The 27731-nt window shown below is 41.3% G+C and overlaps 1 protein-coding gene across 2 annotated transcripts; it reads right to left on the reverse strand.

The window, feature by feature from the left end:
• Positions 1-203: 203 nt before the first annotated feature.
• parga (poly (ADP-ribose) glycohydrolase a) lies at positions 204-26474 on the reverse strand. 2 transcript variants are annotated; one of them, XM_073481510.1, is made up of 18 exons: positions 26340-26474; positions 25587-25649; positions 24691-25362; positions 24431-24563; positions 23642-23764; positions 23471-23551; positions 22311-22385; positions 17240-17332; positions 15698-15852; positions 12203-12282; positions 12037-12097; positions 11341-11416; positions 9570-9717; positions 4819-4897; positions 4544-4652; positions 3637-3742; positions 2265-2393; positions 204-1581 (listed from the first exon to the last, which is right to left on the reverse strand). In XM_073481510.1, the coding sequence occupies exons 2-18, from the start codon at positions 25613-25615 to the stop codon at positions 1400-1402; spliced, it is 2331 nt and encodes a 776-aa protein (XP_073337611.1). In that variant the 5' UTR covers positions 25616-25649; positions 26340-26474; the 3' UTR covers positions 204-1399. The 2 variants fall into 2 exon arrangements, with proteins under 2 accessions (XP_073337611.1, XP_073337610.1); XM_073481509.1 differs by having other exon boundaries at positions 25587-25652; positions 26340-26427.
• Between the last annotated feature and the right edge of the window lie 1257 nt (positions 26475-27731).

Here is a 27731-nt window from a genome sequence, read left to right on the forward strand (position 1 = left end):
AATCTGTTATTTCAAGATGAGCTATGAATAATTAAATTACCCCGATGTAAGGAATTACATAGAGATTACTAAAGAATGATTTCCTGACATTATTTTATATTTTAAATACGTGATGCAACCTTTTAAATAGCTGGTCCTCAAATGGTTTTGACTGTGTTGTACTGATCATTAGTCAGTAAACCATATTGATCTGAGCAGAGAAATACCATTTTAACAGGATATACTTTAATTAAGAAATTATAATAAAAAGAGTACAACAGAAAAAACCTAAAGTACAGTACTATGCAATACATTTACAGTCATCAACCAATCCATGACCCCATAATTAAATAGAACCCACACTGTCAATCAGAAAAATACAGAAAAAAATAAAAATCATAACCACATCCCCAAAGTAAATGTTGAGTAAAAACATTAACAAAAATAATATTTGCGTGCAATTCTTTCTTTATCTGCGCCCCCTTTATTTGTATATACAGTAGCATTAATGTGCTTAACACTGAATATATTTGAAAATTATTAAATTACTTATAATAGAATCGATGATCTCAAATTAAAATGACCATAAATTCTTTGTATCTGTTCCATCTGAGATGACTCTCATACCTGTGACCATTTTATTGATAGTTTTGATATTAAAATAAGGACAATATGTGTTGAGCATCGCCATCCTAGAGGATATAAAAGAGCAGCATATATTTGTAGAATATCTGATAAATAAATGTTACCCATGCATAGACTACAGTATGGCATCTCATCATCTCTCTGCATTCAGGAACCTCACCACAGCCTTGGGTATGGTAAATAGAGAAGACAACTCATCCAAAATAAGTAGCAAACACAATATAAGACACAATAAGTAGGGAGGATTATCATGTCCTGCATTATCAAGAACAAAAAAGTGTCCACAACCATGCATATGATGAATATTTGGCCATATTTGTAATTAGTATGTAAAAACAGAAGAATTCCACACCACATTTAGACTAAAGAAAGGCCTAACAGCAACCAGGATTTACTATTGCTATAAGTCTCTGAAACATTTCACCAAATTTGGTGACATACTACAAGGCTCCTATAATACCACCAACGAGAAAGGCAAAATCGTGTTTTGGTAGTTTGTGTGTTGGGATCACAAACTTAAAGGGAGTGTGTGTGTGTGTGTGTGTGTGTGTGTGTGTGTGTGTGTGTGTGTGTGTGTGTGTGTGTGTGTGTGCGTGTGTGTGTGTGTGCGTGTGTGTGTGTGTGTTTGTGTGCGTTTGTGTGTGTGTGTGGGAGGAAGGGAGGAAAAAGTGATTGTAAGCACTAGTGCTGAGAGCACATTGAGGTTTCTGAACCTGGTGTGTCTTTGACACGTAGAGACTGAGGGGAGGGTAGTTGAGTTGCAGCTCTCCCAGAGTTAATGAGAGTCCGATGTTACAGGGGACATCCCAGAATCCTTGGCAGACTTCAGGGCGTCGGCGGTCGTCTGGGAAGAGACTTTCTCATAGATGAAGCTGTAGAGACTGACGTCAGGTCGAGTCGTGCGGCAATTCTTACACATCATACTGGAGTACTGGTTCAAAAGGCTGTACAGCCTCCCTGGGAGGGTAAAGGAGGGCGGTGAGGAGAGGGAGGGGAAGGTGCAGGGGTCAAGAGGAGGAAGAAATATGGATGGAGATGAAACAGGATTGGAGAGGAATAGATAAAAAGAACAAACAGGTTGAGAGTCAAAGAACAGGCAAAAGAGACAGAAACTGTGGCTGAAAAAACGAAGAAAAATGAAAACGTGCTCGGCCTCATTTATAAATCGCATGCACGTACACACGCACACAAGCCGTGAGCTTTTTCTCTGTAGCTCCACTTTAGGAAATGGATAGCTAGAGGGGAAATTCTCTGAAAGGCTTCAATAAATGTCAGCGCAGGAAAAATGAAAAGAGGGGGAGGGGAGAGGCTGGGGTCAGTTCAGGCAGTAATCCACTCTGCAGCTAAGACTGAACGGATGGGCTGAGGAACGGAGATGGCCCATAAGGTGGAATAACTTAACATAGTGAGGGACTGCATTCTGTTATTTATGCGCACTGTCCCTGTAATGACGCCAACAAGGACGACCTCCATGTGCGCTACGAGCCTCGAGAGCCTCACAATCCCGCCAGTGGCTGGTCATCACCGTTCCTGCTCGTTATGTAATTTACTGTAAGAGCTCAACATAGACAAGATAAAACTGAGGGACTACAGCGTGACAGACAGTCAAACAAAAATACTTGAATTATTTTGAGTCTTACCGACGGTGACTTTTCTCCCGGTGAGGAAAGTGTGTATTTCATGAACATCTCTCATGAGCTGAGCGTCTCCGAATGTGAAGTACGCCACGTCTCTCCCAGCCTCTGCTGCAGCCATCAACTGGATCAGCGCTGAAAAAGAAAGAGGAATGCTAAAGGGAAATTCAGGCAACAATGTTACACCATATTAGCATCATAAGTATCCTTCAATGTCAGAAAGAAATCATAAATGTGTAATTGCCCACTGAAAATAAGCCGAGGAAACTAAGTAATTGGTCAATAAGCTTGATAAGGTACGGCTTCGGGCAGAAAAGAACACAAGTGACAGGGGCAATTTGTATTGGAAGAGTAAATAATCCACCACTGGTAGCTTAGCCTCATCAACAGCACTCAATCTTTTGGCCCTTGCAAATAAGGTCTAAAGACTGTTAAATATTTAACAGCATGGGTATTGATTCCAGATTAATAAACACAGAAAACCATCATTTGCAAGAGCTGTTATCGTTACAACAACATAACAGCTCAGTCTTATGTAACTATCACATCTTAAGTCAGCTCTGGCACTATAATGTAAAATACAGCTATTGCCTTCTAAAAATACCAGCTATGCTAATTCCAGGGCTAATGGGCGGGGGTCCCCGGAAGCTAATATTATCCTCGGGGACTCTGTCAGGTCCAGTGGATCTATTCATAGCATGCTGCAGAGGAAATTAACAGCTTCACTTCTAAATGAAACTGTGCACAAACACCCATGTTACTCAAGTCTGAATTTATAATGCAGGACATTTACGTGGAGATGTGGGTTTTAGCACAGCCTCCAAAACCTCCTTCACTTTACAGTAGTATAAGTATGAAGAAAATTAAAGTAAATGGTCATGTATCAGACACTGACCAGAAACACAACAGATCTAAATCTGCAGCGTGGTGTACTTGAGCGGACAGTAAAGGGGCCCCTACTTATAAAGAGTGATGCACTGTAAGCCCATAGAGACCTGCGTCAGCCTGGATTTATGATGTCCCTTCCCTGTAATCAATTGCCCTTTTAATGGAAAACATAAATGTGCGTCAGCTGATCAATAAAGGGAGGGAGGGAAAAAGTGAGTGACACCCTGGGAGAGCTACTAATTGACCAGAGGGGTTTAAGAGAGACCGGATCAAGAGGAGCTTCCAATGGACGGGACAAGTAATGCAGAAGAATCGTGTCCGAGAATCCAGAGGTAAGATTTGATGCAAGTAATATTAAGTATCTGCTAACCTTCATCAGTGGTGCCATTTCAGCTCTTGTGTATTAAAAACAGATTTTTTTTCATACTTAAAAATACAGTCTTTTCCTTCCCCTTAATTAGATTACTGTATGTATTTCAACCAATGTTACCTTTGAGCCGTGTGTCCCCGCCAAAAGCTCCACAACCCCAGTTGCCTGTGGCTACTGCAGAGAGGTGCTTGCTGTTGGTGTTGCTTCGGAAGAACCCACAGTATGCCTGGGATATATGAAGGGAGGGAATGTGGGGAAGACAAAGACAGAGAAGGAGCCTTTGTCAATATTATTCTATGATCTCTTTGCACAATATATCACAATTAAAAATTTAATTAAAATTGAGTGTCATTAAAATCTATACAACAGTGCTGTTTCCAGTTCAGTAGGTTTCAGGTGGGCTGAATGTTAAAAAGCACAAGAAACAAGGTTTAAGCCTCAGGTTGAACCATAAACAATTTTAAGAAATGCAAAAAGCCTTTCCAAGTGCACACGGGTGCTTAATGTTTTGCCTTATTCCTCAACAGAAACAGCTGCAGTAAATGGCAGTTCCACTATAGGTGTTTTGTAGTCGGTCAGAGAAGCGGTCGGTAACCCTCAGCTACATTAAATGGTGTTACAGATCATCGGGCCTTTAATTAAAGCAACAAAATTTAAGATAGTTAATTGAATCTCATCCTCAGATTTTCAAAAAATGACACCTGGGTTGACTGCTCAGGCCGGATGCCAACCCAAAGCGTCAGTACTTTATGGTCTGGGGATAAGACTCCTTTATTAACTATCATTCTCCAGGAAGTTGCATTTTGTTGCTTTAACATCTTTACAGACAGTACCTGACACTGTGGTAAGTCACCACCCTGAGCTTTTAGGCACAAACATCATTATGCATAAAATTATCCCTCATCCGTATCGGTCACTTACTGATAGCAATGTATTTTGGAAAGTACCAAGATTGGACACTGGTGTTTCAGAGCTTTCTTTTGCTCATTCACAAAGATGTATGCAGACTGCGACAACTCTCTCTCACCTTGTTGAGTTCTCTGACCATCTTCTCAGGGAGAAACTGCTCTAAGAAGTGCCTGAATTTAAGAGCATCAATGGCCACAATCTCTGTACATCGTCTCTGCCAGTCATCCCTGGAAATGAAAGAAAAACAATGATAGCATTGGGAGAAGAATGTAGAAAGATTCTCACATCTTTCCAACAACTTTTTATGACTGGATAAAATATTTCTGGTTTAAAAATATCAAAACTTGTTTTGTCCCCAAGTATTTAATAGCACTCTATGTGAGGAAACGTTACCTGGGCGTCTCATCCTTGTGCATTTCCTTCCATTTGTAACTCTCAGCATAGCCACTGTATTTACTGTACTGTTCGGTGCCTAAAGAACAAGAAATAAAGTCAAGAAAAAAGTGGCATCACTCAGTATTCAGCAGTCAGAGCACACAGTGCGTCTAAATCTGTTTCAGCGCCTTATTTCTTAAATCAAATTTAGTGCTTTCTGTGCTCCCCATGTGAGTACACAGCATCAGCTTGTATTGGATTGTCATAAATAAAGGCCATTGATTTAATAAGTAATCCGCTTTGGGGTTTGAAATGAAAAGCTTTCAGCCGTAATGGGAAGAAATGGTTAGAACAGAAGAAACTAACCTTGGCCACATTAAAGAAATTAAAATGCTTGCATGAAACACAAAACGTCACCATATCATTAAATAGCTGACAGGGTAACACACCTCTACCAAGACATGAGCCTTTTCATTATGTGTGCCGTTATGTGCACGGGGTGAGAAAAATTTCATCATTCGTCATTACAAATACAGCTGCGCTCAATTCTGAAAATGATGCCCATTAAAGCCTCCATACATTATGCATAAGGTACGAGGAAGTTACTTCAATGAACATGTGATTAACATAGCCTTTGAGGTTCCCCTGTATTTACTTGGAGAGTGAGATAGTTGTGTAGATTAGCTCACAACAACCAGAGAATATCAAAAATATCATAAAAGCAATGGCAAGTGTCCTTTTCTGAAAGTATCTCTTGCAGTAATAAATCAACTGCTTTTACTCTTCAAATTCACTTGATTTCAAGCATGTACCATCTCCCAACACTGCAGCCGCAAAACTAAAAGTCCAAGCGTGATTGATGTTTTTTTTTTGTGCCCAAGTATGACTCATGCTAATGGTCTGAACTGCAGCCAGGACATAACCCCAACAATGACAGTACAACTGGGCAAATGAGAATTATGTTTCTATGCTGCATAAAAACCTTGGCAAAGGGAGCACAAAGAACAGCTCTGCAGCCATATTGCACAATCACAAGTCCAGCCGGTCAATGGAGTACTTTCTACAGCACTAGCGACTCCTAACGTCAAACAACAGGCTGCCCATATCACCGTCTCCATCAACAGAGCTGTCCTCCTCCACCTCCTCCTCCTTCACCTTGATCCTATTTATCCAGGAAACCGCCCATGACAGCCTCCTGGCGTACAGGCTTCCATCACTAGATTACATCCTGGCCCTCTAACTTCCGATTCTGAAAACGCCTATGGACAAAAACTGATGTGACGCATAAGTTCCAAATGTACAGGAAGAGCCATGTTAGGAAATGTCTAAAGACGAAAAAATAAAGACGGAGGAGAACAACGAAGAGACAGTAGAGCGAGAATCTAGACTTAAAGAGGAAAACACTGCATGCGTGCAAGGAATATTCTGCAAGGTTTTAATGAGTCTATGGCGTAACTGGCCCATTCCATTAGTGGAGCGATGACCTTAGTTGGGCTATAAATTCCTTTCTGTCCAAATGTAATAAAGTTAAGTGGAGAGGAGGAGGAGGGACAGAGGGAGGGAGGCAGAGTAATGGGAGGCAGGGAGGGGGGCGGTGACTAACCACTGAAGGTGACTTGGAAGAGATGGGAGTTTCAAAGAAGACAAGACGGCGCCGTACAACACAGACAATGCTTGTTTTGCTCAGCAGAAAGGTACTGAATGAGACATAAGTCCATTTCAACAAGTGGTGGGAATCAGAGGGTTACGATGTGATGTGGTTTTTCATAATCCGGCGAGAATCGTGCTGCATCTAAGAATTTTTTTTTTCCCCACCACCCCCAGTTTCGACATTGGTTAAACAGAACTGGTTGTGTTGGTTTGTTTGGTGGTATTACCAGAGTTGTCAGGGGCTCCAACATCGTTGGCTCTTCCTTTTCTCTGCTCTGCTGTTATAACCAGCCTGTAAGCAACAAGCCATGTACTGTATAACAAATAGAGGGTGTCGAGGGCGCCCATCGGACCATGCAATCTCTCTTTATATTTTGTTTCATCCACGTCTCTCTTGTTGGGCACACGCTCAAAGAACTCCACCAACAGAATCAATCAATTGCAGACATTTGGGAGCAGCATTTATATTTAAGTTTCTGTACACACAGCTAAGTTATAATACATGCCCTCATGTCAAACGGATGGATTGATCAAACCGGATAATGATGCAGCCTCTTGTATCATCAAAGGCGAATCTGAAGGCTCATTTTAATGCCCCAATAAATACTGGCACCAACCAGGACAAGTTGATGTTAAAAAATTTGTTTTGCCAAGCTTACAAGATAAAGTGGCAATAAAATAAACAAGATGTGGACATAAATCAGTTGACTAATTCATCAGTCAAGGCCATTTCGAAAGAAAATGAGGGGCAATGACATTAAACTATATGCAATATAGTGACACTGTGTGCACTATGTATGTATGTGAGTGAATTAAATCAAGCAGAGTTCTACATTAATGTTATTATTTCACATTTTTTGGCAGTAATTACACATAGGCTAACAGTATTATATCCATCAATGATTTTAATCTGTGCTTGCCCTTACTTTGACCAGTGGTGGGCGAGGTACAGCTGCCCAGCAGGGAAAAAAGCAGGATGGCCAAAAGAGGAGGAGGGAGGCGAGCGAGAGGGCAGAACACTTTGACAGGTTGACCGAAGCAGAGTGAGTTGGAGGTTGAAAAATAGAGCAATTCTGCTGGAAAGAAATGAAGGATAACTGGGCTGTCCCGAGTGAATCAATGCAATGGATTTACCTTCGGACTGGATGGAGGAACGGAAAAAAAAAAAAAAAAAATGAATGGAGCCCAATAAACACACAGGGCTCAATGAACGAGAGAAAATAACTCAGGAGACGAAAACAACACAAGATTAGTCTATGTTAAGTGTAATACTATAAAGGTGAAAGGATACCCAGATGTGTGTGGTTTCTATAGGAGAAACAGCAAAGCCAACAAAATAACAAGGAATAGTCCAATACACCACATTGTACTGCTGATTGCATTAGTATTTACTTCCTGCTTGTAATTATAGGTATATGCAGAATGAGTACGGGGATTAAACCTTGTTCACATATGCTCCAACTCTCTGGTCTTATATGACCAAATAACATTGGTTTTCTGTTACTATTGATCGACACGATGCTAATTGGCTGACAACAACAACAGCAATGAAATATATCATTGCAGCAACTGCACACTGTCTGTCTGCTCTACAATGGCTACATTCCCTGCACATTGTGGGCTAATAAGCACCATGTCACAGTGTCTTAACTGGGTGGAATCCTATAAATAACCTGTCCTAATATCTAGTGTCTGTATGGGGACATCAGTGTGTGTGTGTGTGTGTGTGTGTAAATGTCCATGTGTGAGAGACTCCACGAAGATGCCTTAAGAGTCATTACTACTACCATTGCCATTACTTTTTCCCTCCAATAAGTATTTTAAGGAAACTTTACAGCCAAGAACAGAAACGAATTGTCAAGGATTGTAATTAATCATGCATCCATCTAATATCTGATGCTTATATGAGCTCCAAATGCAGTGGCAGTGGTACAGGCAAGGTAGTCCAGACGTCTTTCAACCCTAACCAGATCCTCCAGCACCTCCTGGGGGATCCTGTAGCGCTCTCAAGACAAGTAGGATATTTAATCCCTCCAGTGTGCTCTGGATCTGCCCCCGGGTCACTGTCCAGTCTCTAAGAGTGAGACTCTGCCAAGGAAAATCTTTTCTACCACTGGTACAGTAATTTCATTCTTGCGCGTATTCACTGCCAGTAGCTCATTAACATAAGATGAGGGTTGAAACATGGATAAACAGCCTTCAGACTCTGCCGCGACAGTCCAATACCTGAAACACTGCTGATGCTCCATCTCCATTTAAACATCACTATTGAACGGGACCACAAGATTGTCTACATCTCATCTGTTTCATACACAGCCGCAAACAGCCCCAGTGTGTGCTAGAGGTCACAGTCTGATGAAGTCACACAAACTATATCATATTTGGAAAAGCAAGAGGCGTTCCTGAGGTCACCAAGAGACTCTCCATTTGAGATTCTGCCCATGAAATCAAAAACAGAATTAGTGACCAGACACAACATCAAAAGAGCCCATTCACTGAGAAAGCTGCTTGATACTCCAGATGCACAAGGGCCGGATCATTTAAGCTCTCGAGCGGGGGCTGAGCACTGCAGTACCGGCATAATTGGAGCACACCCTTCCCCTTCGGTTCTGTGAACTCATCCCACACTTGTGTTATTGTTTACTTTACTTTACAACCTGCTGCATGTCTGGTCTTCTGGTAACCGTGTGCTAATTGGCCATCCTCTGTGACATCCATACCTCAACACACTTAGACCAACCAAGGATTTGTAAAAGGTCTTATTTTATATTACTTGAGTGAACTGTTCAGTGATTTTGAATTCTTGATATACCTTGGTATATTCATATTACTCCTTTAAAAAAAAGTTAGTCTAATGCATGTTTTGTGTTATAAATAGACTGTAAATCTTAAGCCACAATTTTACCTTTGTGGATAATACATTTATATCATTTAATCGATTTTTTAATCAACAGGTGAAGCAAAGACAGGGAAACTGCAAGGGAGAAATTAACAGGAGCTCTGGACTGAATAAAGTAAAAACCAAAAGCGTTCAAGAGGTTCATTAATTAACGCCATACAGAGCAGAACTTAAAGGCAGAAAATGATCTGTGTGTGTGTGTATGTGTGCGACTACATACCTGTGATGATGAGGCATTCATTGTATTCCAAAGATTCAGTGAAGAGGCGAGAGACGATGAGCTCAGGGTTGATCACGAACCTGATCTCTTCCTGGACCAGTCCGTGTCCCGTTACCCCTCCACCTACGAACCTGTTTGCAAAGTCCACCTAATGAAATGAAAGAAAACAAATAGAGGAGTAACCCAAAATGGCACGTTGAGTTTATGGTCTACTCTCAACCGCTTTCATCGTCACTCTCAAACATCCTTGAATTGTTAAAATGGACAGGGACCCAAACTACAAGGTGATTAGCTGGACCATACATTCACCATCGAAAACAATTGATGGATTCAGTCGTTATTATAGCGCCCTTTGCCCTGTCCATTCAGTGCAGTTGAGAAGAACTGTTAGATTTAGCTACTGTCGCTCCCATGATTTGAACAAATGACTCTATTAGTGTCTCCTTATTATCTGTCACCCACTGTGGTCATTTAATACAGATAAATGTCTGAGGGGCACTGCACTGCTTCCTGCTTGTAAATAATCAAATCAGGAAACTGTAGCAAAACAATGCAATAGAAAGCCAAAGAGATAGTTCAAATAGCAGTAAAATCTACAATTAATGGTGACACAAAACCTGCCTGAATGTGTGTAGACCTCCATCTTTAAATAAGGGATAAGTCCATTGGCTTGGTTTCAGTCACCCTCAATATGTGTCATTCTTTCTTCTAACAATGGGGGAAACAAAACAGATAAATATAGAGGACCAACCAGAGGCGGGAACTGATCGCTGTTGGCCACCCGGCTGTAAACTAGCTGTAGTTTATCAGTGTCAGTTCAGAGAATGCTACATCAGTATATACACTGATATACTGGTATTGATGAGGTCACCATAGAATTATAGTTGTTTCTACTGTTTGTGGCTATTTCTGGGACTTCTGTTTCAATGTAGGAAATATTTGATACTGGAGCTTCATGCCACATAAGCCCACTCCTTGTTTTTGTCGCATATAAAAGAGGACAGCCCATTCAATAACAATGCTGTTATTTAAACAGCCTGTCAGGGATGAAGGTTCTGCTCAGTGGCCCACAGCTGCGTCAATCTGTGTGACAGTGAGTGTGTTTGTATGTGCATGTGTGCATGTTGTCTAAACAGTCGCTCAACTCCTCTACCTCCTTCACTGGTTCACCCCTAACCTCACCCCCCTCACCCCCCCAATCTCACCTCCTGACAGAATGACAGCCCACTCTGCCCTATCGAAGCTCAACCAGTGCCCAGTCCACTGAGGTTGCCATCAATCCTCTTGCAGGACTCCTGGCCCACTGGGCTTGATGGCTCACCCTCATCATCCTTTCCTCCATGCGCCTCTTCCTCCCTCATCCCCCACCCCAGGGTCCTCTCCTCCACCCTTTGCTTCGCTGAACTACTCAAGTGTATACGTCAGCTGTCAAGCCACGGTAAAAAATGCAACAGCCATCCTGGAACACCAAGCGGGGTGAGGAGATGGGGTGAATCAATGCAGACATAGAGTCAATAACCTTCACAGATATGCAGAAAAATATACACCTGATTTAGATTTTCTGCAGGTGGTGGACAAATACTCAAGACGACCAGTAGAGTATCTTTGACTTTTGAAGCTAAAAAGAAGTCATGTCTTTTGGATCGACCGCAGCAACCAGAACAAAACATGTATGCTACATCAAATCTGACACAACACATTTATGTTTGTGATGCCACTATTACAAAAAGGGGCGCTGGCATTAGATGCAAAGCTGTACAGGAATTCCTACCTGCAGCATCCCGTATCCATCGTCCTCAATTGTCCCCTCACACGTGATATGTAGGCGTGTCAGCTGAGTCTGGGAACTACACAAAAAAAATAGCAAAACTTTAAGTTATTATTTTACGAACAGGTAATTAACTGTACAGGCCATATATATTTTATTTTTAAAAGGTTGAAGCTGCAACTTGTGCATACACTAATGAAAATCTATGCCTTTGAAAGAAATAGCTCGTTTGAACGGATCCACTGCTCTAGAAATGTTTGAATGAAATGAATTAATACAAATCAGAAACCTTTCTAGTCATTATTTTAGAGCCACCGTATCAACTTCTTCATTTTCCTGAGCTATGTTCTGCACAATCACAATTTTGCCATCAGACATTATTTAGACTTTGCAAGGTTGGACGGGGGCATTTGTGATTCAAGGCTGAGCTTTATCTGGGACACTGAAGGAGTTCCTCTCCCTGCTATAAAGAAGTCATCCCCCATGTTGATTTGGCATTAAGATTTTGGCCATGATGGAATTTAAACTGCCACCTCAACCTCAAGTTGAAAAGTAGACTGCCACTGAAATGTAGTTTTTGGCACGATACAGACATTAGAGAGTAAAAGATTCCGATATCGATATATCTGCCAATATACACACATATTTTGCAGTGATCAAATCATTAAACTCATGAAATAGTTGAATAGACAGTAATACCTTTCCCAGTTTGGAGGATTGTTCAATATTTGTCTGGTGAACGTAACAAGACCCTTGGGCCCTTGAAAAAAAGAAGAATCAAAAAATGTTCAATAACTGAAAAACACGAGGAGCAATACAAAGAAACAGTTGCTGCAACATCGTGCAGGATATTTTCAATGCTTACTGATCTGTGTAACTCTCCTGAAGTAGCACAGCAGAGTTTTCAACTTCTCAATTTTTCTCGATGAAGAACCTTCAAATAACCTGAAACAGAAAGCACATGAGAATTTGAGTTCATCACACAGTTTCCGTCATTTTACTCAAAATACGATTTTTATTGCGTGTGTTTTAGCAGATGAGAGACATGTAATGTTTCACTCTGAGTCATTATCTATAGCTCGCTGCACAACCATGCGACGACTTGTCATGAGTGAGGTCAAGCTTTTAAACTGGCATGATGTCTCTCCCATCTACCTCCATCCTTCATACAATGGCACCGCCCGAGGCCGTGTTTCAGTTCCTCAGTTACCATAAAAACTAGGGTGGATGGAGAGAGGAGGGAGAGAGAAAGAGAGAGAGAGAGTGAGAGCTTAAATCACCCCATACTGGTACTCTTCCTTCATTAAAAGCGACCTAAGCTGATGACTAATCAGATTTCAACATTCATCTTTCCCTCCCGCTGCTTTCTGCCCAGACGAGAAAAGAAATCAAAACAGAGGGGGCAAATCAAATGAAAAAGGTACTGAAGGGCTTTCAGTGAGGAAAAAAATATATAAGGTAATTCCTGAATGTAGTGTGCATTTCCCTCCACTGTTCTCATTCCTTACACAGTCCTTACTCATGCTCTGTGAACCCCCCACTCAAACTCCTTAGTCAGTGTCAATTTGGCATAATGTACCCTGGAGGATATCCTGACTATGAGACTGTAGAAGTGGATGAGGGTGAGATTTCCAGTATAGCCACAAAATATATTGCAGAAATTTTCATCATTTGGTTCTTATACATTGTGACCTTACTTGCTACACTGTATAAAGTGCAGCTGTAGATAGTTTCTGACAATTTTACCATTACCAATTACACTGCTTCCGTGCAAACAAGGTCAGCCATCTCGTTGTCACTGAGTTAACAAACAAAAACAGAGGCTTTATTTCTCAATAACGAGCTTTCATTGTTAACTACACTGTTAAACAGGTTTCCTATGTCATTTCCTCTCAAACAGAGGAAAACAAAAGCTAAAGAGATAAGTCTGCCTTCTCTCCGCCCCCTCGAATCTATCCATCACTTAACGGAGGACAAACCTTGACAGTTCTGCCAAAACAGCAATCAGCAGATTGCTAGCTGCTCTGCTTCTCCAAGACAGAGCGCTACTGTAGACGATAAGCAAAGTGACGGACACTCCCTCAATTACAGGGGGAAAGGGAGGGCCAGTAACGATCCAGGGCCCATTTTAGACTGCACTGGTTGTCTTGTCTCATCTTCTCAGAGACACCAAGGTTTTTTTTCTCCCCCTCTTGCTCTTTCCTGGATTTCGCTGCCGGCAGAAATGCTGATAGTGACGGCAGGCCTGAGTGCCTGCGACCAAGTGCAGGCATTGGTCTGAAACAGCCAGCCCCTGCGACTGGAATCAATGCTTACATTATTAGAGAGGCCGTTTTACTTTGCCTGCCACTAACATTTGATGTGGACGGAGATATCATGCAACCACAAAGATGACTGATTGTGAGATTGTGGTTTAGATACAATGGCCATCCCTGAGATTCATAAAATAAGACTGCTCGACCCCCCAGGGAGAGCAGATGGCTAATTAGACTCTGGCTAGCAGCTAGGGCCCATGCAGATTGCAGGGAATATCAAAATTATATGGTACTAAACCTACCCTTTATGCTCCACAAACAGTGTGAGCACTATCACAATACGGTATTACCAAACTGACATCTCCAGTATGTCAGGCACACCACCAGAGGTTCATACACACAACCTTAACGAGGAGAACTACAGGGAAATTGAGTTGAGGTGATATCTGGACTATGTCCGGTGTGTACTCAGGTGCCTGCAGTCTATAAATACAGCAATAAAGCTAGTTACAAAATCTCATAACTCCGTAACCCACCCCACCTCACACATGCATCTTTGAAACCGCAATCAGCTGTAACAAAAATACACAAAGATGTCAGCGTCCAAAACAATTTCACCAGATTCAGTTAGACATCTGCTTAAAGTCAGGATATCAAATGTCTTGAGCAAAGACTACAAAAAAAAGACACAAAACAGAAAGTAAGTCTTTCTCCGAAAGAGAATAAGCTGGACCTTATTAAAAAAGGCAGATTCCACACAAACAGCGATAACAACCTAACCTGCCAGCGTTTCTACAGGAAGCTTAACTTAAAACATTTTAAATCAATTTAAGACAGATTTTTGGAAAAATCATCTTTTTCTCACTCAGGTATTGAAGGTAAGTACAAAGGAAAGTAGTATAAATGTGGTCCTGTGCAGAGCTAGGTTTTATGTAGGAATATGGTTATTGGTGTGAGTTAGGTTAATCTATATTTGCCAACAGATAAGTGCAAGTATAAAGGGAAAAAAAGTTTCAGATTTAGTGGTAGGTTTAAAGACTTGTAATTTCAGAAATGCAGACCTTCACACATCTTGTGTGCTTTGCTCATTTTGACAAAAAGAAATTCAAAGACAAATAAATGAACCTCTTTAATTCAATATTATTTATATACTATATTTCTACAGCATAATATTTAAAACGTTTTAAGGACCTGTAAACATTTTTCTTTTGCCGTCTGCATGTTATAATAGTACAGCAGAGGCTCCAACAGCCATCATGTATAGACTGATTGCATTCATGCATCGCTCCCCTCTGTTCCAAATATGGTGACACCTCCAGATCATGAGGATGACACAAATGGACAGATGTGCACTTTAAAACAGTCCATCAAGACAATTTGTTTCAATTAGCCACCCCAGGCTTTCTTAACAGGCCACTGGTTCTGAGTAGGTAGAAACAGACAACACCAATTTAACACTCCTACTCTGGACCTCCCTCCCACACAAAAACACATCACAGAAACAGAGAGCTCGAGGAGTTTCTCTGCCCACAGTCCCACCCTCAGGTCTGTAAGGTGACACAACTTCAATATTACTCTGTGTGACCTGACTGGCCCCTAATTAGTAATAGCTGAGTAAAAACACAGAAGTCATGTATTAGGGGTTTCCAAGGCTGTAGTGCCCCCTTATGGAAATCAGTTAATTTTCCTCTGAATGGTTTGAACACTAAAACAGAGTTTACTCAATCAAATGACACTACTGAAAACACTCTGAGAGAACATGACTCTGTTATTATTATAATGCCAATAAAGCCTTGGGATGTTCCACAATCATTTAGGACCAGAAAAAAGTATAATGATGCCGATGAGTCCAATCATGCTCCCGTCTGACAGCATAGTACGCTTCTTCTGACCAAAAGAGGCTGACTTAGGATCAATATGAGAGTCTAAAAACTACTCAGTCTACTGCTTAAAGTAATGGCCTCCAAAGAGACTCTTTGAAAGACTCGAGGGGCAATTTCGCAAATAAAATACCAACAACTTCAGCTCACTCAATTAATCCAGTGAGCTACCAATCATTGTTTTGTGTCTCTCCGGTTTTCCTGCAAGGGATGGTGCGCATTTACCTGTAGAAGTTGATCTCAGGATAATTGCAGTACTCCGACTTGCGGGAGTTGCGTCGGGGGAATGTGCAGAAGAAGGCGTTGGCCAGAAGACAGGCTATTTGCTCCTGAGACATAGTCAGGGAGTGGTTTATCCTTGACTTCAGTAGGGGAATTGGCTACACAAAGGAAGAGAGAAAGAAAAAGTTAGTGAAATCGGAATCAAAAAAGAGAACAGAGTAAAGGTAGATTTAAGAGAGAAACACACATGGTTACATGGGTGCAGTACTGTAGATCTGATGGTGAGTGGGGGTAGATAATTAGTTTAGCAATCTAGCAAGCAGAAGAGAGTTCCATTAGGTAAATGGGTGGTAGTAATTAAGGTCCTGGTTTTCTTGCTCTCCCCCAGGTTCGCTCAGTCAGGCACACGGGGCCCATCTATCTTCACTGATTAGGGCTAAAGAGCCTCCCAAGGCTGCCCAGTTAGCAGATCAATGCCGACTCTAATAACACACGCACATAAACATTAGCCTTGACGCTTAATACTGCAAAAACAAAGCGGAGAGTCAGAAAGCTTCATTATCCAACTGCTACAAATGATTGTGAGGTGAAATCTGGAGCAGAAATCCCCTTCTTTAGTTAAACCTGAGCATCCGTGACGTGCCGCTCCTGGTTTCTGTTTCCAGTAAGAGAGAGGGATTTTCCTATCCTGCCCAGAGTGGGAACCGAATTATCTTTATTAAATTAAAGTGAAATTGACAACTGAATTACAAAAATACCAAACTTAGAATTCTTACATCGCTATAATTGATGACAGAGGCTGAACATGAAGACAGATGGGGATGACATTTAAAAGATCTGTGACATGGATCAGCCCCATTTACCGTGAATTAAAGCGAGGGCCTCTGAGATAACGGGGGCGATATATCAAACTCTGTTTCTCAAAATGTATTGCTCAGAGGAGGAAATGCTAGAGTGGAAATCCAAGGAAGAAGACCGAATTTTAAATTTCATAAGCATAACACATCAGATGGATGACTGGACATGAGACAGACCTCTCCCTCTCTCAGCCCTCTTTTCTAATGAACCACTTCTTGATATGGACCAAAAAGGGGCATTCATTATGTAGCAGTTGTAAGTCATGAGCTGATCTTGTATAACTTCCACCATCTAACACTTTGCCTCTTCTTCCTGCTGACTGCACACACTTAGATCCTTCCTCCTATATACCATAATGCACAATCTGATATCGCTGTATTATAGGAATAGGTGGTAAATGTCCTGTTAACTCATTCAGCTTGCTACAGTTGCACATGTCGTCGCTTTTTGTAATTTGAAATGATGGACCTCAAGCAATATAATTTGATGTTACAGGAATGATAAGAACACGGGTCGCAGAGCTATGACATAACACACGATTGGTCAGATGCAATGATAGTCTTGGATATTTTGATTGATTTTTTAAACCAGAAAAACCCTGTACTGCAACAGCTCACCTTTCAAACTCCTCACACAACTCCTAAACATACATTGTGTACATATTCAAAAACAGTTAACTGCACTTACCATCGTGCAGAGGCGAGGAGCAGTGAGCGCAAGGCTGACCATAGCTGGTAGTACGACCTCAAACAGGTGTTGTGCCTCGCAAAGCTCAAGACCCTGGAGAGAAAAGAGAGTGGGAAAAAAAAGAGACATTGAAGCAAAAGTATTGTTAAATGGGATCTCTCTGTGGAGCTGACTGCCTAGTTAGGCAGGCAGTTACTCAGAGCCAGCAGTCAGAGTGACTGATTAGATCTGAAGTGACATACTGGGTTGTGACACCACTGAATTTCCTCTCCAAAATGTTAAGTATAAGATAAATCCAACAATGTAGTCTCAACAAAAGATGTACAATGTTTGTTTTTGTTATTTTGAAAATTCTGTTTCTGACATTTTACATCTCACACTGGTACACTGGTAGTTCCTTCTTTCTCTTGTGAACATACTGATAACCAAAGTGAGACAAACAAACAACCAAACACTGGTTTAATTAAGGGTCCATTGTGTAGAATTTAGGAGGATCTATTGGCAGAAATGAAAAACAGTATTCATTTTCACCTACTTTTTCATTAGTGTATAATCATCTGAAACTAAGAATTGTGTTTTCTTCATCATAGGATGAGCCCTGTATCTTCATAGAGTATGAGGTCAGCCATGTGGCACCGCCATCTTTTGACAGTAGCCCTGAATGGACAAATCCTACACTGGCTTTAGAGAGGGTCTTTTATGTTTGTTTGTTTTTTCTTTGCAAATTTAGCAGCCACCATAGGAGAAGGTGAGACGGTGTATTTCAGTGGTTGCCGTCTGCAACCACACAGCTAGATGTTACTGAATCTTACACACTGGACCTTTAGTACATTCGAACTTTGGATTTCTTGTTAGTTTCTCACAGTTTTCCTTCCTAAAATTTCTGGAAAACAGGTTGGTTCAGTGGGACCTTTTTCCCAACATGTAAAAGTATTAGTGAAGAAGAGATCATCCCCACATTACCTCTATTTCTACAATCATGAAATGAATTGTATGAAACCAATGAAACCTGAGAGCTCAACGTGCATTTCCCTTTCCAATAATTGCAGCAATTACTTTCAGAGTTTAGTATTGTCTTGTTGAGACAGAGGGAGAATGGCATCGAAACATATGAGGAGCAGCCAACAACTTGATGAACAGTTTAAATGATCTAATAAGGTTTTGACAGTTTGTCTGAGGTCATAACCCAATACCAGTAACCAATATCTTCGGTACCAGTCTCAGTTCTCTCATATCTTAAATGGAAACTCAGTGTCAGTGAAGGTAATGTTTAGGTTCAGGTTTATTGGTGTTTTAAGGTGAACTCTCACTCCTCAGATATCTATAATTCCAACACTTCAGCAGTGAAAGAAGAAATAGAAATGCTGCAGAGCTACTCACTACACAGTTTCAGAAGAAACTACCATCAATCTGTGAGCGAGCCTGCCACAGCCGAGGCATCCATACTTCAGCCTGCAGCTTACCTCAGCATCCATCTGCAATTCCCTCTAAAATAAACACCCAGTTATTCCATCATAGACCTAGATTTACAACGCAATCACTTATGAGCGTATTGGCTTCGAATGTCACTGTCATCAATCACTTGCCTTATTCTATCAAGGTGAGCAAGGGAGCTCACGCTGATTAAATGGACCTTCCGGAGCAAATGCAAATGACCAATTGTGGGGAGAGTGGCAGGGTGGCTTGATTTTCAACAGGAAGTCTTTGGTTGGTGATTTGACCGGGGGGCATTTATATGGCCGCAGAGCAGGTCTGACTAAATGCTGTCAGAAGTAATGAGCTGGCAGGCATCATAAAGCGCTCCTGTGGGACTAATAGATGGTAGTTGGTGATGCGGCAGGACGAGGGTGGAAAGATGATATCCCAGCCCTTCCACAGCTACAGCAGCCAGCCACAAGGGTTACACACAGGTTAGGCTGCACACACACAAACTATACCTTTCACATTAATACATATGACAAAGTGAGCTCCGGCAGGACAGTCCAGATTTACTGTTGCATAGGCTAATGATGGATTACACTCTGATCTACCATCCATTCTGGTTTTTACAAGTTATTTTCATTTCCTGGCAGCTCAAGTCTTCATCTCATATTTTTATTTAGAGGTCCTCTAAGGGAGTTTTTCAACGCATTTAGTGTCAAACTCTGGCATTTCAGTCATTTTTAGAATAACTGTGTGAGAAACAAAACAAACGAAAAGGAACACACGTGAGAGGTAGAGGGGGTCTTGTTGCCACTTAGGAGATGTATTTAAGCACAGTTCCACTACACTACTTTAAAGCAGGACTGGATGATTAATCAAATTTTATTGTCAATTACCATTTGGCTTCCTTAGATGATGAAAAAAAAAATACCCATGATATAACGACTATTGTGCAACAATACATTCTGCAATGGCACCCTTTCCTTTACAACAGTGCAATTTCGCCCATCCCTTAAAGGCCAGTTTCACTCAATATAGTACAGTACAAAATAAAAACATTATTAATACACATTGTATATTAAAACGCCTCTATTATATTATATAATTGTGCTTGTTATGAGACTTTTTTTTCTTGTTTTTCCACTTGAATTGTATATAAAATATATATAAAATACAATTCACAGCTCAACCTTAATGCAGCAGTAACATTAATGCAGCAGTAACATTAATCCAAAAACACAGTATGTAATAGCAAAACATTGACAGGGTACATTTTACTGCACAATGAATACCTGAATACATTTTGCTGATAATACTTAAATACTTTTGCTCAAGCAAGTTTTTGAATGCAGGACTTGTAGTGGAGTATTTTCATTGCGTTGTATTCGTACTTTTACTTCAGTAAAGAATCTAAATAATTCCTCCCACCATTGGTTGTTGCCATGCTGCTGAGTGTTCATGTACTATTGGAACATCAGCTGTACTCACTCCTGGACTGGTTTCCTGCTCAGCCCTCAGACATTCATCCGAAAGTGACACAGTGACAGTTTCATTTGGCAGGGGAGAAACTCTAAGACAATTTACAGACAAGCCCTAATTTGGATAACTGTTTTTCCCCCCAATGGCTATTACACGTGAAGCGGAGTGTCAATCACTGGCCCAGGGGCAATGTGCCTCTTGACAATTACCCCAGTGCTGCACGAATTTTGCTACAGATTTAATTAGGTGGTATTGGCCGAGGAGTACAACAGTCAGGATTCAAACTACAGCATAAAGGGGAGCAAAATTAACACAAAAAAAAGATATGAGCAGAGAAGCAGTAAAAATAATTCTGTTGATTTCTGATCAATGGGTTTGCCAAAGAAGAATGGCTGAACAATTCTATGTGATTCTTCATTGCATTAGTCTTTGTGTGAAAGATAAATCTCTTAAGATGGTGCATGTCTACTGTGGAATGGCAGCTGTTAATCATTCCTGCTCCATGTGTTGCCACGTGACGCTCTGAATGCTTCCTCATCTTGCATCCATCAACTGATAGAAATGTAACTGACAGCAAGCAGGCACAACCAGTGTTGTATGTATCACTTTCATTAACACTCTCATTATTGCATTTATTATAATATTTTGAGCTCATTCACTTTTAATGTTCAAACCTTGAATCGCCCTTCTACTGCAGGCAGCCCTCTCCTTTGCAGAATGCTTTACCAAGAAAGAAATTTTAAAATCGGCGGAAATACTGCGCTCAGGACATTAAATGGAGCTGCTGACGCAATGGACTCCTGGAAGGGCGAGTTTCTGGCTGGCTTTACTCAGCATCCTTACAGATTTAATGGGACCTTTTAATTAAATTGGATTAAGCTATAAAAAAGGCTCAGGCGGCTATTGATCTACCAAGCTCTCTGCTTTACTTTGAGAAATTATTTTAGAGAGAGATGGGGGGAAAAGAGCACTTTGGAATGCTGGATTTAGCTGAGTAATCAGTGACGAGAGCGGACGAACATCGGGTTCTAATATCAATCTGACTGGACTGTAACAGGTATCAAATGTTCCCACTTAATTGTAAAAGCTCCATTAGAATACTGATCTTGTTCCTAATGGCTCCAATAAGACATGAACTCCCCCAGAGAGACTTTGACAATAGACTACATGCTTTACTAAATGTAGGGAACCAAATTAGGCTTTTAGATGAAATGGTTTGCTATTAAACTTCTTTTATGTTTTTGGCCACTTTTGGCGGTAGTATGGCCTATACGTAGCCTCACTTAGAAGTCAATAGACTGCCAGTAGACAGACAGTACTACTAATACAGTATCTGAAACATCTGAGGAAGGAATTCTGCAAAAAGGTTGATATTTACTTGGACATCCTTAATTAATAAGACAGTTTTTAATAAGTAATCTCATAACAATGAAAGACAGGTAAATATTCATTAATTCCACATGGGAAGAAGTTTCTCCAACAACAGGTTTGTAATTACAGTCCCTAACTGTCTGAACAGAGGATGAGAAGTGTTAAAAGAAAAAGAGGAAGGAGACAGAAAAAAGAGAAAGACATTCCCCTGGTTCACCTGCAACAGATGCTGCCGCCATGCTCTGTGCTCATCTGTCCTAACTGTATGATGCCTATTTGCTCCCGTGAGACTCCCAGGTACGGAGAGGGGACGAGTCACACTGATGGGCTCGCAGCCAAACAGAGAAAAGCAGGCTCCCTCTGCGATAACGACTCTAGTTTAGTATCAGCTTCATTCTTCATTAAGGTAAATTTTAAAGACATAATAAATCATGTTGAGTTAAACAAACACTGGCAGCAGCTATGACGCAAAGTTTACAGGTGCTGATACACACGACTGGCTGCATTTCACTAATGAGGTACTTGTATTTCAATTCTCTATAATTATAAATAGGAAAGCCTGTTATGTTGCCAATTAAGAAATCAGAAAACAACATTCAAGCATGTTTCATTTAAGTGTTTAAGTGTTTCTATAAATGAGGTTTCCCGCCCAACACACTGAATTCTAATGTCATATGCTTCATGATCAAAGAAGCATACCTGAGACATGTTTTGTTATTATGGTATGGTTAATCTTCCTGCTTTATCTTTAATATCAGCCAATGCTGATCAGGTAACAGTCATGATTTGGAAAGCTTACCTCTGTGCAAAGAAGGTTCAGGGCAGTGAAGTCCCATTTCTTTGCATGGGCTGTGTTGTATCTCAATATTGCATCCTGAAAAGGAGAATTTGGAGTCATTTATTCATAGAAAACTATTTTAAACATATAAAACTGTATGCATAGAAATATTGAGGAACACAGTTTACAAGTCTACTTTTAATACATGATGTCACAAGCAACATTTGTTGCAAATTCTGCCACCATGTGGTTGTTTCTGGAACATGTTTTTCATTTTGAAGAAAGGTACAGATAGCAGAACTTCTCCAGTATCAAAGGCTGGCTGGTCGAAGCAGCCAACATTCAAATTCTATTACAATACCCACATTTGAAAGGTAAATTTGAGAAGATATTTGTCCTTTCTGTTTTCACCTTCCGTCAATACCAGGGTGTCCTGCCACCAAGAAATGTTCCAAAATGTTTACAGGGTGGATGCCTCTGAAACAAGAGTCTCCCACTTTTGTGTGGATACCGGTGTTGTCAAAAATACTGAAATATTGATACATAACAATTCTGAATATTTAAAACCGTTTGTATATTAATTTTCCACAGTATTGAAACACTTCTACAAGCTGCGCTTTTAATCCAACAGCAAGTTGACACGCAATGCTGCAGTGCCCACATAAGCCCACATCCTCCCACTCTTCTGACTATAGTCAAGAGTAAATCAACTTACATGCTGTTGTGCTCAACACACAGGACACAAGCCATGTTCTATTTATCTCTTAATAAAAATCTAAAATTGAATTCAAACAATGTTTTGAAGGTATTGTATTGATATCGCAACAACACTAGTGAATACAAAGCATTTTGCCAAAATGATGACATATGACTGCTCAGACATGTGATCATGGAGAGTAGGGAGTGCCAGAACAGAGGTTAGAACTGCTGAGGCCGAGCAACTGTCTTTCTTTCCCACTCCTAAGAGATGATATATGTAATGCACAATTTTATGGCTTCCTTTCCAAACATTAAAAGAAGGGAGAAGACAATTAGCCCTTTTAAGAGGCTCTGATGTAGATGTGCGGACAAAAACAACTCTAAAATTACAGATGCAAGTCATTCACATGTACAAAGCTGTTTAAAGATTCATCTGTCTTCACAATGACTCAGTATGTTCAGCCTGGTATCATTTGACGTACCCTAACATCCAGAGAACTCTTGAACCCTCCCTGCAAGGCAGTGTGGATCAGCTCCCATCGACTTTGGACACCACCTCCATCCTACAGGACACAAAAGAGAGACAGATTACTTTTACTACATAGTTCCCACAGCAACTAAAAAACATGCAAAGCTGCGATGCACTAGTGTACCTCAGTCTCCATAGGAAACAGATTCTTCTCAGAGCAGGGCATCTTCACGGACACATCGTCCCACGCATCTTTAAACTTGGTGGGGTATGGGACAGGGACTTCTCCCTCTCTGAGGAGATCTGTCTGTAGCAGGGAAATAAAGTGGCAGGGAAAATGAAATGTCTTTACAGGTTACTGTTGTGTGTACAGAAGCGAGGACTGAGATGAACAAAGAGAAAGGAGCTATCTCTGCAACAATTTAAACCTATCTGAAACTGAGGACATGACATGGTAGATGTTGTGAATTTAAGAAGTCAGTCATTTGGAGATAATGGGCATACAAGGTTTGACACTTGTTTTTTTTTACAAAAAGTCACATGTCATTGGCTGGCTAAACAACAACTAAAGCTGTCCTGATTTTAATGTAGAGATGTGATTTTCTTATAACAGTAATTAAAAATCCAGTAGTCTTGTGATTTACGGGGTGATGGGCAGAATCTAGCTCAGTGGCAGCACTGACAGTGTTCCTGGGGGACTAGAAGTGGAGGATGCAGTCTGATAGGAGCTTTACTGACAAGAGGCCCTGAGGGGATCATGGAGGATGGCTCCACTCTGCCCAGAACTGTCTCCCTTTTCCTCATTCCCACTGTCCATATCTGAACAGCCTTCTTTACATTTTATAAGACCAAGTGTAGACCCACCACACAAGGCTGGGTTATGTCCACATGCACATTATTTCTATTACAGCAGTATTCTTCACAACATATCATAAACAAAGAACACACACAGAACAAGTGGCTGTTGACTCACCCTGACTGTGACAGTGTGGTTAGGCACTACTTTCAGGTGAGACAAAGGCGGGGCACATTGGGGCATTCTGTTCAGCTCATCTATGGGTGTCCCCAGCCATCCTCTGTCCATGTTATGCAATGCGAATGACACGCTGCACAGAACAAAATCAGAACAGGTCAGTATATACTATTGAAGGACACTGTGAGAATAGAGGAGCAACAACAATACACAGGAAAGGTCATAAAACACAAGAAATGGTACGGAGAAGTCACAAGTACCTTTCGAAAAGTGCACCTGACTGGCTTCCAATTAAGTCCTGGCTCATGTCGGATGAGCCACTGCACTCTGCTATCTCAGCATCCTCAGTTCCCATGGTTACCAGATGAACTCTGTCTTTGGCCAAACATCCAGAATCAGAGTCTTTGACAAACTGCTGAGATTCCATTACCTGAGCCTTTGCAAAGCCAGAGTCCTCTGCGCAACCACTACCATCATGATCTTCGTCTGCAGAGTTGTTGACGAGCACGGTTTTAGAGATAGGGCTGTCCGGACTCAGCATCTCCACATCACTGGGCAGACTCACACCCTTCCTGGGACTACTGCTGAGAGGGAGGACGAGTACTGGATTTGGAGAGTGTGCAGCAACACAGGTTGTTTTAACAGGGTGAGGGCCAGGTGAACTGGACCTCTTAGATTTCTGCCCATTAGAACAGTGTGTTTGAGCCGTATTACTTTGGCTGTCTGCGAGGGCAGATTCATCCAGCCCACCAGCAGACCCACAGTCCATCGACTTCTGAGACGCTGCTTCATCTTGTGTGTTATCCATTAGCGCACAGTCTTTTGTAGTGTCATGCTTCTCGGCTCCACAGAAGAGTTCATCTTTTCCATCGGCTAAGTCTGCTTTAGGAACATCATTCTTGACATCCTGTGGCTCGACGTCGGAAGTCAAACTGAAGCCAGACAGAGAGAGAACAAAGGAAAACCTTGTTAGCAGGCTAATTTTACAAAGTGTATGAACAAACTGTTGCAATCTCCCCATTTACAGAGTGCACTTTGCACCCTTGTTAACAAGTATAACTATGTATATATTCTGTAACTAAGAAAAAATGCAAGGCATAAGCACGTGTCCAGCTTTGAACAAAAAGCTTGAGCACACAAAACTTGACTGCTTTACCTTCCTTGAGAATTCATCACCTCGTCCATCTTTCACAGGTCAGACAAGATGAATCAACGATATCTGCTTGAGAGAGAAAGAACATTTACAAGTCAAAAACTCGTACATAGATACAGACTCCCTGTTGTCACATGTCACTGGACTTCACATAGAGCCAAATAGAAAGCTTTGTTTACGTCTGTTTATGGACGGAAGCTATCCTCAAACCTGTGCTGGGGACAGCCTGTAAAAACACTTACTAGGGTGTTTTTGGACTTTTGTCCACTGTCTAAGGACAAGATGCTGGGCAGCTCGCCGGGATGAGTTCTGGTCTTAGCTTTCGATTCAGCCTCTTGCCTGTGGCAACTTTATCAGTTTCGGTTACCGACAGTCGGTACAAACAAACATACCCTCGGCTGTCAGCACATCTCGAGGAAAAACTGTTCTTGGCTTATTCCACAGAGCTATAATAAGCTAGCTAACTATCCCCAAACCACCATTATACTTTTGACACGGTAAAATACGTAAGCTACTCGGCTATTAGTAGCACAATCATTTGTTTCCGAGGGATTTAGTTAATAGCTTACTGTCTTGATGTGAACACAGATTGCAGGGTGAAAAAACAAGTCATCTTTAGCTAACTTAGCTCGGACTGGCTACATCTAAGCGTTAGCTGTTATTCGCTAGCTCCCGTTCTTCTAGATAGCACCAACGTAATTCAACCTGGTCGGGCTAGCAGTGCCGTCTCAATTAAAACGAAGAGAGGTAACTTACAAGCATTTCCCTCTTTGTGTAAGACTTCTGAGTTAGATGCATTACATAATTATTTATTTATTTCAAAGAAAACCATGTCTCCCCTGATCACATATCACTCCAAACGTCCGGTTATTGGTTTACTTTCACTTCATTGTTGAATGCAGCTGCTGCACCTTGACGGCAGGAAAACAGGGACGAATCAAAACACGATTCCTGGAAAAATAGGCGGGATCATGAGACGGTATCGTAGCAACTGGGTCGAAAAGGAGTTTACTGTCGTGCAACCGTTAAAGAGGCATAACCAAGGGGGGCATAACCATGACTTGACTAAACAGTGGAGTGCCGGCCCTGACCAATTTGGTGCCCTAGGCAAGATTGTGGCTGGCGCCCCCTTGCATCGCAGTCAATTTGACAATCAATTTTCATACACTCACACAGAAACTACATGTATGTATTCAAGATTGTATTTCTTTTAAGTCAAAAATATCACACCAAATAAAAACTGAAGAAAGAATCAAGTGATAAATTAAAAATATAACATAAATAAGGTATTGCACAAACATATTAAAGAATATTCTATTTACATACAAAATAAAAACAGTCTGTATTCTTTGGGAGGAAACCTTTTTCAGCAGAAGCAGTGAAAGCTATCATTCTTTTTTGAGTACATCAGCCAGCTTCTTTTGATTTATTCCCCACTGACTAAGACTCTGGTAAAAAAAAGTCATGTGGACACTTTCTCCCATCTTTGTTTTTGGGAAATGTGTAACTGTTTTTTATTTGAAATGGTCCTCTGTGAACTAACTCCTTTCTTACTTTGTCAGTTAGAAGAGAAGGCCAGTCAGCAGGGTCTATTGGTGCAGCCTTTAGTCCTGATGCTGTGTCACTCTGGTGTGCTGAGGTAGAGGACAGGAGCACCTGATGCTGTGTCACTGGCGGTGGTGGTGAAATATTTTAAAAGTGCATCTGAAGAGAGAAGAGAAGTATATGTGACCACTGGACAGCGCCGCCCCTCCCTACACGCAGAACACGCGCTGTGCGTAGGGCCCCACGATCCATGCGGGGCCCCATTTTGCGCAAGGGGACGCATTCTCTGCAAATGCGCAATGGATTCGCATCGCTGCAGTGAGGCACGCGTAGAGCACCAAGTCAGCCCGAGACAGGAGAGAAAAAAAAAGACGAGTAATCTGACACCGCACGCGTTGCCGCAATGATTGACAGCACGCAGCATCTGACCAATTAGCGGTCAGATGCGCCAACAGGCAGTTGGATGCAGGTGGAGAGATGGCCGCTAAACGGCAATATGAATCGGGAGAAAGCAAAAGAAAGAAAAAGTCAAAACAAGAGGAGGCTCGTGCTTCACTTGAAGGTGGGTATGTTGTAGAAATAAAAAAGAAAAACTTTGTGGCT

This window comes from Pagrus major, chromosome 15, assembly GCF_040436345.1.
Source record: "Pagrus major chromosome 15, Pma_NU_1.0".
Taxonomy (NCBI): Eukaryota; Metazoa; Chordata; class Actinopteri; order Spariformes; family Sparidae; genus Pagrus; species Pagrus major.

Excerpts from the sequence above, each read along its gene's own strand:
- parga (XM_073481510.1), bottom strand. The coding sequence starts at position 25,615 with ATGGACGAGGTGATGAATTCTCAAGGAAG. Across the intron at positions 4,898-9,569 it reads TGAATGCCTCATCATCACAG|GCACCGAACAGTACAGTAAA; the intron begins GTATGTAGTCGC and ends CTTGTTCTTTAG. Across the intron at positions 3,743-4,543 it reads TGGTCAGAGAACTCAACAAG|GCATACTGTGGGTTCTTCCG; the intron begins GTGAGAGAGAGT and ends CATATATCCCAG.